This window comes from Pocillopora damicornis, chromosome 11 (genome assembly GCF_964200805.1).
Source record: "Pocillopora damicornis chromosome 11, jaPocDami1.2, whole genome shotgun sequence".
Lineage (NCBI taxonomy): Eukaryota > Metazoa > Cnidaria > Anthozoa > Scleractinia > Pocilloporidae > Pocillopora > Pocillopora damicornis.
In genome coordinates, this window is record NC_142680.1 from 16,218,007 (window position 1) to 16,231,733 (window position 13,727).

At 39.0% G+C, this 13,727-nt stretch overlaps 1 protein-coding gene across 2 annotated transcripts in view; it reads left to right on the top strand.

Annotated features, from left to right (window-relative positions):
• Positions 1-13,631, top strand: part of LOC113665562 (AP-3 complex subunit delta-1-like) — a 29,468-nt gene extending 15,837 nt beyond the window's left edge. Inside the window, exons 27-46 of one of the 2 annotated variants that reach the window (XM_089187374.1) lie at positions 347-406; positions 545-633; positions 973-1,061; positions 1,571-1,655; positions 1,835-1,900; positions 2,212-2,293; positions 2,805-2,965; positions 3,458-3,511; positions 4,121-4,204; positions 4,402-4,599; positions 4,803-4,853; positions 5,244-5,305; positions 6,303-6,378; positions 6,846-6,897; positions 7,159-7,247; positions 7,454-7,539; positions 7,662-7,719; positions 9,882-9,951; positions 11,779-11,864; positions 12,335-13,631. In XM_089187374.1, coding sequence (XP_089043500.1) covers positions 347-406; positions 545-633; positions 973-1,061; positions 1,571-1,655; positions 1,835-1,900; positions 2,212-2,293; positions 2,805-2,965; positions 3,458-3,511; positions 4,121-4,204; positions 4,402-4,599; positions 4,803-4,853; positions 5,244-5,305; positions 6,303-6,378; positions 6,846-6,897; positions 7,159-7,247; positions 7,454-7,539; positions 7,662-7,719; positions 9,882-9,951; positions 11,779-11,864; positions 12,335-12,430 — 1,694 coding nt within the window. In that variant the 3' untranslated portion in view covers positions 12,431-13,631. Of the gene's footprint in view, positions 1-346; positions 407-544; positions 634-972; positions 1,062-1,570; positions 1,656-1,834; positions 1,901-2,211; positions 2,294-2,798; positions 2,966-3,457; positions 3,512-4,120; positions 4,205-4,401; positions 4,600-4,802; positions 4,854-5,243; positions 5,306-6,302; positions 6,379-6,845; positions 6,898-7,158; positions 7,248-7,453; positions 7,540-7,661; positions 7,720-9,881; positions 9,952-11,778; positions 11,865-12,334 lie in introns of both variants that reach the window. The other variant, XM_089187373.1, reaches the window with a different exon arrangement.
• Positions 13,632-13,727: the final 96 nt, after the last annotated feature.

Genomic DNA, 13,727 nt, shown 5'->3' on the forward strand with positions numbered 1-13,727 from the left:
AAGGAGAATTTGTTTAGCAATCAAGAGCTTCTTTCATGAGTGATCATTTCCTTTATTCTCATGACCTTAAAGTGTGACTGTGGGTGATATTGTAAGGAGAAATTAGATGTGAATCACTCTTAAGAGTTAAAGGGTTAAATCAAACCCAAAATATCCTTCAAATTCTGAAGTGTCAATCGCTTGACATGAAGTTAGAACTGACTTAACTCTCACAAAGTGGTTTACAAAGGAACTGGTCTCCATTTACCACTGATAAAGTCTTTTTTTTCTGCTTCCCCTTGATTTAACCTCAAAGTGAATTTCCTCTTTTTTTGCCTTCACTTACTTGAAATGTGTTGTCGGTTAGGTATGGCACTTGACAAGAAATACGCATCTGCTAAGAAGTCAAAGAAGAGAAGAAAGAAAGGTTTGTATTTTTGTTGTTGATTTCCTTCTTGTGGGCTCCGGCGGAAAAATTCAACGCAACTCGCAAAATATTCTCGCGTACTACATGTGAAACCATCAGATAAGAGGTATTTATTTCTCTCTGTTATTCTGTTTTCAGGTCGCAAAGGAAGTAGAGCAGATGAAGAAGAACCAGACCTTGGCATCTCGTATGAAGTACTCCCAGCCGGGGCTGGTGAATTACCTGAAGTAAGACTTTTGCTTTAAAATGTGTGCTAGTTCATTAGCTAAATTACACTTTAACGAAGTCTCACTTTTGTAATGGATTGATCTTTTACTTCTTTTGAGTTCTTTGGCTTTGTTGCCATAGTTTCCCCCGTCTTCTTCCTCTCTCCTCCCTCCCACCGTATCAAACCCTCTTTTCGTTCCTTCAACTGACCTATTCAGTTTCGGTGTCTAAAATGCGGGCTTATGACCCAGCGAGGGGGATTCTAGGCCATGGGGGAATATTCTACCTGATGCCTCAGGAACCCATTTTCTATTTAAGCTAAGCAGTTGGTTAACGTAACGGTGTATGTCTTTGGTTAGGGAGCTGATGATTCAGATCACGAAGATAAAGGGAATGACGAGGCTCCTGCAAGTGACCCCCACAAACTGTTGGATGTCGACCTCAGCAAGTATGTCGGTCCCTGTCACTTATGATTCTACTGTTGTAACCCTTTGTCCTGTTGGAGTGATTCGCGTCTCATTTCTCCGTACAATATCACCCCTGAATCAAACATTTAGGCCACAAGAATAAAGGAAATGATCACCAACTAAAGAAGCTTTTGATTGATGAACAAATTCTCCTTGTCAGCACCTTGGAAAATGTATAGAGAACAGTATGGAGAATAAGCATACTGATGTTGGGGTGTAAAGGGTGAAAGAAATACATAAGTACGTGCATGGACGCGTTGATCGAGATTAACAAGCAGTACTAAATACTCTTCCAGTTTAGTCACTTACGCATGATTCGAACACAAACGTGTTATGTTCCCAACACCTACTGTAGGCCTCACTTTATTTTCGTTTTTATTTATATATATATTTATTATAATCGCACAATTAAGTGTCGCGAATTTTTTTTAGAAGATTACAAAGACAAAATAAAAATTTAAAAATGCTTTTATTTCCAACTTATCTGTAGGCCTCTTGAAGCTCATGAAGCACTGCCCGTTCGTCAACACCGAGTTGTATTAGAATCACAGGCGGTTGATGGTGAAGAGAATGAGGTCAGAAGTGAAACTTAGTTGTAATGGTCCACCTTAACCTATCTATGCAAGCTAGGCAATTACACCTTTTACATGATTTTGACTTACTCTACTTTCACGTGAGAGAAATCAAAGCAAACAGTCAGGATACTGGGATTCGACAGAGCAACCTTGGGCTAATGACATATTTTCAACTTTAGGAAACACCCAAGAAGCATGGTAAGGATAAGAAACACAGACACAGAAGGGACAGTGAAGGAAAAAAGGTTTGTCAGCGGCATATGGTTGTTAATATCTATTTGCAAAAGGATGAATCCATGATGATTATTAATTCTGTGAAAATGTCTTTGTTATTTTTTGTTGTGGTTGTTGTTTTTTATTTTGTTTCTTTGTTTGTTTTTTGTTTTGTTTTGTTTCGTTTTGTTTTTTCAAGTAAACGCGCTTCAAGACGCGCGTTTCTCCGCCCGCGGGAAGATTTGAAACGAGTCGAGGAGAGGTTTCTTCATTTTGTACTTTTGAAAATTAAAAGAAGTGATTTATTAATGTATGATTAATCGTTCCCCATCTATTGCGTCAGGGTAAACACAAGCATAAGCGGGATAAAGAGGACAAAGATAAAAAGTCAAAACACAAGCATCGACACCATCGTAAGGATGAAGGTACTTTTGTTCAAATTGAACAACTTCACTAAGACAGAACCCTTCAATTACTTCTTCAAATCTAAATTTGTTGTCTGCTTATAAAGCTGCTCAATTATATTCATGAAGCACCTAGGATTGCGACTGTACGCGGGAGACGCAGTGACTTGGTTCTGAGTGCGATGGACTCTGAATAGAGAGGTCTGGGTTCGAGCCAGTACGGGTCAATGTTTTATGCTCCTACGCAAGATATTTCACTCTCACGTTGTATATTTACACCCACGAGTATGAATAGGTACTAGTAGGTTGTTATGGAAGCCTAAAAAGTGCAAGGATGGGGTGTTGGAACGGGAGATAGGAACCTTGACAAGTCCTGTAATGGATTTGTAGCGTCTGGCTCATAAGCAGATTTCACCTCTGTGGCGTATCGCTATGTCAATGTCTGGCCTGATGTAATAGTACTTAACTAACAAATGAGTGATATCGTTTTTGGAGAATTAATTCTACGATTTCTCTTTCCACTGAGGTACAGAACCTGTTGAGGATAATCTGATGTTTAATGGAGAAGTGGATCACGTTGAATCACCATCACGAGATGATTCTCATCAAGAAAGTGAAACAACAACTCCCTCGAAGGAGATAGCAGAAGTGGAGGACTTTAAACCTTCTGCGGATGAACCTGGTGATCCTCAGGTGTGTACCCTGAACAGACTTAGTGATCTTGTCCACCTACACATGCTTGCTGTTAACTTTAATCCACGAGCAAGCCCTCAGTGCTAGGGCTGCAGGACGCGCGTATCTCCGCCCGCGGGAAGATTTTAGACGAGTTGATTATCAGCGCCAGAACCGTTGCAGACCTCTCTCGCGGGCTCGCATTGCTTAAGGCCTCATACTTTTACACCCTAAGATCAGTATGCATATTCTCCATATTGTTTTCTATACATTTCCTAAGGTGTTGACGAGGAGATTTTGCTTAACAATCAAGAGCTCCTGTACTTGTTGATCTTTCTCATTATTCTCATGACTTTAATGTGTGATTCAGGGCTGATACTGTAAGGAGAAATTAGATGTTAGTCACTCTTAGGGGCTAAAGGGTTAATGTTGAAACGCTTTTTTCATCTTCTGTATTAAAAAATTTTCTATCTGTGGCATCTTTTAACCTTGGTATCATTTACCTCATGATAGGATGATATGGATTTCTGGCTTTCCTCAACTCCTCAAAAGAAATCTTCCCCTCAGGTAAGCTGTGGAATTTATGTAATATTTTTGCCACCCTTAAGTGAAGAACGATTATTTGTTAAAATTATTTTTTGTTACCCACTTGTTTGTGGAAAAACTTGATCGACTGAATCAGGATTGACAGATAGCTTAACCGATGGACTGATCGATGTGCAGACGGCCCGACAGACAGACGAACGGGTTGGTTGGCTGGCCGATTGATCAACTGAATAACTTACTGAGCTTTGCTGGTGGACTGACTGATATACGAACGGACAGACAGACGCACAGTTTGACGAAAGGACTCACTGACTGACTGACTGACACAGATCCGTGGACTATCATTCCGTCAGATTGATCAACTCACTGAGTCACTCACTGACCGACTCACTGTTAAGCTGGCTGACTGATTGACTGACTCACCGACTGACTGACGGACTGACTAACACAGACTGACTCACTGACTTACGGACTGACTGATTGACTCAATGACTAGCTGACTGATAGACTGCCTGACTCACTGACCAGCCGTACTGACACACTGACTTATTAGCTGAATTATTGACTTACTCACCGATTGATTGAAAGATTTAATGGTTTCATTGCTTGATTGACTCATTCTGTCACCAGCCTGCGGAAGTAGCCCCAACGCCCTCACCAGATAGTGCAGCAGAAAAAACAAGAAAAGAAGAGAAATATGCGAGGCAATCTGAGGTACATAGTTTGTATTTTTCATTTTAAATCCATGTCAATCTTCTCCATCCGTGGTTTATTTCTTTAGTTTTTGTTACTTGAGCAACATAGCTAGCGTTGTGATTTTTTTCATGTAGCATTCTATCTTCAAGGACTTGGTTAGTGTATTCAAAGCTAATACGAAATGTTTTTTCTTCTCCCTCTCTCTCTGTCCTCAGAAATCCGAGACTAAAGAATCGAAACGAAAACACCGCAAGGATAAATCGGAGAAGAAAGAGAAGCATGAAAAGGAGAGAAAGAAAGAAAAGAGAAAGGGAAAAACTAGTGAGAAGCCTGATTCACCTGAGACCGCTGCAGCTGAACCAGAAAACCAGTATGAACCAACAATCACGGAGTTGGAGGAAGAGAAGAAGCAGGTAAGATACAAGGTCATCCTCTGCCCCCCAGCCCTACCCCCACCAAACCAGTGTATGAGACGCCCCCCTCCCACCCCTCCCCCCCCCCAGCCCTGTATGCGACTCACACATGGACATTCCCCTGTGTGCGTGTAATTTTTCCTCGAGACGTTTTTTGAGTTCAGTGTTTTTAGTAAGTGTTCTTATTCATGTTTGTGTTTCAGCCCGTCATCACAACTTACAAAGTTCTTGCCGAAAACGGCTCTCTTAGACTGGTAAGGAAATATATTCAGTTTCTGATATCGTCGGGTTTTTTTTTGTTTTGTTTTTTTTTTTGCATTTACATAAAATTTTTCATACAAGAAAGATTTTCCTGGAAAAGTAGCATTACAACCCTTTACACTCTAACATAAGTAAGCATTTTCTCCATACAGTTCTCTATACATTTATTAATCTGCTGACAAGGAGAATATGTCTAATAATCAAGAGCTTCTGTAGTTGTTGATCATTTCCTTTATTCTCATGACCTTCATGTGTGACACAGGTGTGATATTGTAAGGAGAAGTGAGATGCTTATCACTCTTTGAAGTCAAAGGGATTATTTGAGTACATATGAAGAGGGTGGGTAATATAATTTTGAATTTATGGATTCTTTGTTCTTACAGATGTACGAGACAAGAGTAACCACGCAAAATCGAAACCAAGTAGTAGTGTCCGTAATATTCAGGTGAGTGTTGTCCAGGGATGTGATCCACATTTATCTTCTCCTCAAAAGCGCTGTTCATTGTCTACGGGCAGGTGATGGGTATAAATGAATTTATCAGCAAGAGGCCGTCAGCGTGATATGTAATGGTAACTGAATTGAGTGGAATTTAATTTGGTCAGGAATCGTATGGGTGATGTCAAAATCGCACGAGTTTGATTTGAAATCACAAGTGTGATTTCAGACCAAAGTTGCACGACACAAAGTTCAATCACCATTGTATTGCATCCATCCAAAATTCAATCGCTCAGATGCAGGTTTCTTTCTGTTAGTCAGTACAAATATTTTATTGATCTAGTAGTGAGCTGGTTTGTAGAAAGTTACACAAGTTGTTTTTCATTTTCCTGCAATTAGATTGGCTTCTCTAAACAACCTTTAAAATCTGATTGGTTGTTTTATTTAAGTGAAGCTTCCTCATTGGCTGGGAAAAAGACGCAATTAAGTGCTAAAAAAGGGTGGGGGGGGGGGAACTCGCATCCTATCCAGGGTGGTGGTGTTATATTCCTAGTCACTGGGGAAACTGGGATAAGCTTCGGCTGGATTAACCCTTTACACCCTAACATAGATCAGTATGCATATTCTCCATACTGCTCTCTAGACGTTTCCTAAGTTGTTGACAAGAGAATTTGTTTACCAATCAAAAGCCTCCTTCGTTGATGATCATTTTCTTTATTCTCATGACCTTAATGTGTGATTCAGGGATGATATTGTAAGGAGAAATTAGATGTTCGTCTCTGTTTGGGTTGAAAGGGTTAAACGATTGGCTCAAGTACAGACCTTTACTTTGTAGTGGAGCTAAGTGGCCCATCGAGCTTAAGCTAATCTCGGTTTCTCTGACATAACACACTTAGAGTACCATCTCTTCCACTGAATGGGATGGCAGTTTCTCTTTTGATTTCCCTTTACAAAATCGAAAGAACCACATTTTACTTTCTGTTTTTTTCCGAATTCATGTTCACAGTAATTTGTCGGATCGTCACATCAAGTCCATGGAATTTAATGTATTAGATTCACTTAATACTAAGCTGATACGTCCGGTGAGTTACTTTTCAGAGGTCCCTCTCGTATGTAACCATCCCTTTTTAGCGTTGCTAAATATTAAGCTCTTGAAAGTCAATTTGGCCCTTTAAGATATGTGTTGAAATTATCCGTGCCACAATTCGAGTTTTGTGCATCATAGCACTTAAACACCTTCATAAAATGAGACACTGTTGTTATTTTGGGAGTGTGCCTAGTGGAAGAACCGTCACCTCTGTTCCACGTGGTTGACGCACAATACAATCTAATTACAACTTAACGATCAGAGGAAAAATTTACGATGAACAAAAGTATTGGCGGGAGTAAAACTTGTTGCACTTTCCCAAGAGAAGCGTTTGCGTTCTTACGAGAACGAATACATTACTAAACAGTCGTTTCAGAGCTCTGGAGTAAAATGAAACTCTTAGTTAAGATTTCATGGTTATATATGCCAGTGTGTACTGACCGTACTGACGCTCTGTTACAGATCGGATCTTCGTCACGTGACAGTGTTCCAGTCCCTTTTCACCTTTTGCCAGGTAAATGTTCACTTACACCTGTTGAATGTCTTTTATTTAAGCAACAGACCACACTTTCTTTCGGTTACCAGCGTATTAACTTACGCGTGGTGTTGTGAAAACACGAGAAAAGTTTGTAAAGCACGAGTGGAGGTAAGTCATTTAAAAAAATTCTTCGAGTGTGTTCCTTGGACAGAAACTCTCTGAATGGTGTTTCTGTGTCATTGTGATGTATCAGCCAGTTTTGCTTCTTGTTTACACTCAATATTGTTTATCTCATAGAATCGTCAAATGAAGGACAGTTTGCCTTCACCGTAGAGAGCATAGTCATGGTACAGAAACTGCGAGGAACACTCACTTACGTCATCAAGGTACTTTATAATATCATATCGTGTCGGGGGGGGGAGACTTGGTTGTGGAAAGGGAGGAGTGGGCAAGTCGAGGGAAGACCACTTGGGTCATTTTACGTGGACTTTTTGGTTCAACGAGCGTGGGACAAAGATAAAAAAATCTTTGCTACTAACAAATCTTAATTTCTCACTTTTTTCTTCATCCGCCTATGATATCCATTTTGCAGGACGACGAAGGCTCCACAAGTGAAAAGATGGATTTTTCGTTGTTTTTGCCTTGCTCTTCATTTCTGATTTCTACGCCGTTGTCTAGGTATGCGTGCAGTTTTTTTTGTTATTTGTTTTTGCCAGTTTTAATCAATTCAATCCTCTTTGCCAGTCTGATGTTTTTTCTTAAATCACTCTTTGTGATGTCGTTCTTCTGTTAATCCTCAGCACGGATTTTACGAATCTTCTGGGAAGTGGAACTGTTGTTCACAAGGGTTCTGTTAAGGTTTGTTATTTTTTTACAATTTCTTGCCGTAAAAGTCTATCCCTGACCATACGGGGCAAAACGAGATGGAAGGGGCTGGGAGACTGGATACTACGAAAACATGAAAGAAGAGAAGACTTGGAACCATTCCACTCCTTGAGCTAGGCACGAGGCATTGAAATAAGCTCTCTACCTCATGCTTTATCTCCCATTATGACAGATCTTGTTACATTCCTCTCGAGGTTATTGTTTTGGGTCAACATCTTCAGGATGAAATATTCGCTCTTGGTGGTTCTTGTGTTTTCCCTTCTGTTTGGATCGCCCAGCGTTGACGTAATGCGCCAAAAGTTTTGAATGAGATTTAAAAGCGCGATTGAAGATAGCTCAAGAAATGACAGTACGCGAACACATTTCTTTTGATACATGCCTAGAGTTATAACAACGGCAAATAAAAACTTGGCGGCGACAAAACATTTACATGAAGCTTATAACCCAAGCAAGCTTATTATTTTCAGAGCCTGTGTCCGCGCCTCGAAATCGTTTGAGTGAAAATCCTTTTTTTTAAATTGACGTCAATAATAATAATAGTAATGATCTTTATTGAGGAAACTTTTTCACAAGAAGTGGTTTTCGAAAAGGACCTGGAAGATTAAGACTAAAATATATACATAAAATTAAAAGGGAAAAAAGGAATTACAATTAAGATTTATATTAATATCATATTAAAATTATATTAATTATATTATAGTATATTAATTATGTTATATTACATTAATTATATTGTATTAATTATACGTCGGTAAACATGTTTTGAAAGTTAGGAGCTAAGTCGGACAGTGCGGACTGGATAGGGGTGAAGAATTTGTTTTTTTATGTATTTTCGTCCATCTCGTCTCTGAGTATTGTTTCCTTCGTTCTTTGTTTTCCGCGCCCCAATAGATATCCTGACCCGGTGAAGTTGTTGTGGTTTTTGCGCTTAGAAGGGATGAACCTTTCCGCAAACTGTGTTGGCTCATGAACCAGACTTGTAATCTCTTGTTAATTTGATTTGTCTCGAAAAGAAAGAAAAGTTGTTTGTTTGTGGCTTTCAAAAATAACTAGATATCCGATCTACAAGGTTTTTCAATGTTTAATTCAATTTATGGCAATACTTTATGAATACGAAAAAGAAGCGGTTTTTTAAAACATTTAACGATAAAAATTGCGATAAAACATTTCGTAAAAGCATATTAGAAATATTTTGACGACGTTTGGACGTTTGGCTAACGTCATTATCAAGTCAAAGAGAGAAAGATAAAAAACGTTTAACTGCTAAAAAGACAATAGGTAATGGAATGTTCTTTTAGACAGAGAGTTTGGCGCGAATGGAATCAGTCTGCGTGTTGAGACTAGGATTGCGCTGCTTGATGAAAAGCATCTCCTAGACAAAACAGTCTAATTTTCCTTGGCTCTTTTCACTTTTGGCATTCCATTACCTATTGTCTTTGTAGTATTAACACATTCGTTATCTTTCACTCTTTGACTTGATAATAACGTTAGCCAAACGTCGTCAACATATTTTAAATATGCTTTTACGAAATGTTTTATCGCAATTTTTATCGTTTAATTCTTTATGAAATGGCTTAATTTCACTCTGGTTCTAAACATCAGTACCCAGTTGTTCAAAGGCTGATTAACGCTAACCCAGGGTTAAACTTCAATCCAGGTTTCTCTATCCTTTTGTTCAAAAGCCTTTCTCGCACAATTTTCCTTATTCTTTGAAGGACATTCAAACATCAAATTGTAGACGAAAAGAATTGGACTCAATTTCCTTTTATGGAGTTTAGATCTCAAATCAGATTTCACACTAATCCTAGGTTATCTTAATCCAGCTTTGAACAACCCGGTCCAGTTCTTCATATTGACTGCCATACTTTTGTGTTACTTTTTGTTTGAGAAGTTGTTGTTAAATCATACAGTACCCCTTTGGTGATATTTTTGTTTCTTCCAATGACCTTTCTGCTCGAAAATGTGTCGACGTTTTAAGGTATCATTTGGTCACCTACAAAAGTGAGAAGGGTTCCGCCAATTGTTCTAGTCAGTTCCGGCTACAGAAGATTTGTGGAGATTACGTCGAGAATTAGGAGGTATACAGACGATGGAATTCATTAGAACGTTTTTTTTTCTTTTTTTTTTTTTTGTAGGTTACTACACCAGAGACAACAGCGTTCAGTTCAATCATCACCAAGATTTGCGTTCTGTTACATTTTGCAGGTAACACTTCCTTCTCATTAGCCTCGCGCGTAATTCGCTTGACATGCACGACCCTTGCGCGGGCGCTGCACGCGTGTTCCACGCGCGCCGTGGATCACGCTCGACGCGCAATGACACGCTTCACTGATGCGGAATTCTGCCAACTTCCGTGCACTTTTCCCGTAAACAAGTATCGACTTAAGTTGCAACTGAATGCAGTAGCCGGTGAGATGTTATAGCGAATTGTTTGCCCAGGTTTGAGGCCGGAAAAAGAATCTTAATTGTTTTCCGCAGTGTTGTGCAGTTTTTCAAGAAACAGACTTTTGATTTCTTAACGTTATTCTCCATGTTTTTCAACGAGACATCCTGTCTAAGAGCTTTTACGCGATAAAGATCTTATTACAGTTGTAATCTCCCTTAATTGTAAAGCTCCTCACTGCAAGAAGTGTTAGTACTGATGTTTTTACTCCATAAAAACTAAGACCCACAGTTGTAGTTTACTGTGAGAAGATAATATTGCGCAAATTTTTTTTCAGAAGGTTTTTCTTACGTTAAAAAACCAGTAACCTCTAGGACGTGATCTCTCTGAAACGTTTACTAAAATCATTCTCAATATTCGATGTAAGATTTTGTCTCTCTACATGACTGAGATCACGTCAATATTAATAACATCCAGAATCTGAAGTGGTCACGTTCGTGATTTTCTGAGTTACTTTGGACACGTTTTTCTTCACAGAATTTCCGCGGAAATGTCAAGTCTGCAAATAGTTGGAAACAGTTGCCAGTAGCGTTTATTAAAGCCTTTATTTTCCTTGTTTTGACTGCCTTAAACTATTTTGAACTATTGTTATTTTTGTTTATTGTCAAGGGTCGGAAGGTTACAAACAGATGTGAATTAGTAGTCTTTCAAATTACTTTACGGAGATTGTTTATATCTGCTTTGCGCAATCTGCGTGGAGGAAACATCTTCAGGTGTTTCTTGAAATATAATGGAAAACTGCCAGCATAGGTGTTGTTTTGTCGGTGCAGACACTCGGTATATTGACTTACGTTCCACCTTTCTTGAACAAAGAGCTTAGTTACAGCGTGGTATTGTTTCAAAATCGGTGGTTGTATTGGAATGGTTAAAAATAAGTCGACAAAATGGTTTTGAAAAACAAGTCGAAACTTTGGAGATAAAGCGAGCGAAAAACGTTGTGTATTTCGGATTTTTGTCAGCCATGTAGCGAAAACCATACTTTAAGTAGAAGATCTCTAACAGAACGCTCAGAAACGGACGGCCCAATTTATAGCCGCCTGAACAGATCCATTTTTTAAGAATTCCCGTACAATCTCTGTATGTAATTAATCCCCTGAGCGGCCAGCCTCGTTTCCTGCAGGAAACCCTTTAACAGACTTGACTTCCTAAAGTTGTACTTGCTTTGCAAATCGAACACGTTTTGTTGAGGCGTAATTCAGCCTTACATTAAGCAATGCCGAAGAAAAGAATTGGTAAAACTCTCCCTAAAATTTAAGTTTGAATCATGTCTTTGTTACTTCTCTGTGTCTATCATTCATGTGGAGTTAAAGAGACAAATACAAATCTCTGTATCCTTTCTTGACAGCCATAGGCCAAAATTATTCCGTTTCAAGTTTAAAAATCGTATCCCGTTAGGACGACTCATTCGCAAGCGACTCATTTTGCAAGCGCCAAGCCATCGAATTTTTCAGCGCGGCCAGTTGTGACGCTCACATGCATCAGCGAGTGCGATCTGGCTTTGAACCTCAAATAAGTCTTCGAACAAGTTGCTCGTTCACATTCGGAATGTTGATTACTAAATGTAACTCTTTGGTTTTCTCTTGTTTTAGTTGTGGAACAAGTAGATAACAGCGCGTCCTTGTACGCCTGTTCAATTCAAGGACACCATTTGTGTGCTCTTGTGAAGCAGTTACCGGTTAGTGCTTGTGATATTCTATATCATAATCTCATGTCTCTAACGCAGTGCTAGTCAGCCTCTTGTGCTGACTTTACCTCAACCGTACTAAAACAGCATTGGCAGGGACGTTTAACCTTAGGACGCGCGTCTCTCTGCCCACAGAAAGATTTGAGACTTCCCAGTACTAAATTTTCAAGCATTTTTCTGCTTCAAACTTATGTTCAATTGACTAATTCTCCTTGCTGACTCCCTGATGTTTCTTTTTATCCTCTTATCGAGAATCAAACGTTGCATCAGGATAGTATTATGATTGAATTTTATTCTGGACACTTTTGGTCGTCTTTGGTGTCGTTTTTTTTAGCATGTCACGCAACACTTGTCGTTGCGTGACATCCCTGGAAAAAGAAGAAAAGAGGTGACCAAGGTTCTCGTTAAGTTAGCGTAACGAGAAATTAATAGCTGATAAAGATGGTTTCGTTCCTTTTCAGGATCACTCCGTGTCTGTTGACGGTAAAAGCACTGATTCATCTCTTGTGTCCAGCGTCCTGGAAGAAATAAAAGCGCTTTTACAGGCGCCGGCATGACATTTCGAGCGGCGTTAACAGATATGATATTCGGGGACGTACTGTACAATCAATGAAATGAATCACCATGTCCTGCACGACATACAAAATGGCTGAGAGACTGGGCCGCACCAGATGAATCACGATTTAATTGTTATAACAAGGGAACATAACAGTTAACTAATTTCAATGACGATTTTAAACCGTTTTCACTGAATTCTTTTGGGTATTTTGCATACATGATGATATTTGGTAGCTTTACAATAGATAAATGGAAAGAAATGAGATTTCGGGAAAATGAATTCGTTGCTAACAGACATGGTGTTGCGTTCATAAGACGTCGCGTTGCGTAACTTCTGCAATTTTCAATGGAGTTTTGAATGGAAAGTGTGATCATCTGGGACTGCAGTAGTTATGCTTTACAAACCTCTGTAATTCGTCCAGAAAACTCAAGCGCCGTCCTTTTAACCCTTTCACTCCCACAAGTGACCAAGACAGAATTTCTCCTTACAATATCAATACAATATCAAGCAGGCAGGTGATGAGAATAGAGAAGAATATCAATCATGGGATTATCAGTTGATCCAATACCATTTTCTCAGAACTAACATCGTAAGAACTGTATGGCAGATAGTAAGGAGAATTTCTAATTAGATCTTGGGAGTGAAAGGGTTAACAAATCAGATGCAAATCAGGCGCATCAGGCAGTCAGCTCGTGTTTTGGTTGAGTTCTCTTAGCTAATTGTTGCCTATAAATACTTTGGTTTTGCCTTTGCTTCTCCGAGACTCGAGAACTTTAACTTTTTATGTGACCCGTCAACTCCTAAGATCTGGTTTTGTTTTTTTTTTCTAGATGATATACATTTAACATTTAAATTACTTGGTTAATGAGAGGATATTTGTGGTATCCTGATACTAGAGGTAATACCTCCCTGCGGATAAGTCCTTGTGTTTTCATGCGTTTTAGTGATACTGAAAGAAGTTACTTACAAAACACTTCACGGAGATGGTGGTTTATACGTAGCAGTATGAAATAATACAAATTAATACTGGAAATTTTGCAAAACCATTTACCACTCAGAAATGGGGAAAGGCGAAAACAGACGGACCTTTCTGGAAAAAATTCTTTCAAGATATGTAGTTTTCGGTATATGTAGTTCTAGTGTAACAAATAACAAACTTCACCTTACTCGGCAATAATAAAAATAAGAGTTTCTGGTTATGTTACGTTGCTTAGATAATCGTGCCTTTTTTTCTTGTCACTTTTTGCTTGCATCATCTTCAAATCGTTATCTGTTCATGTTAATGTACGGGTACA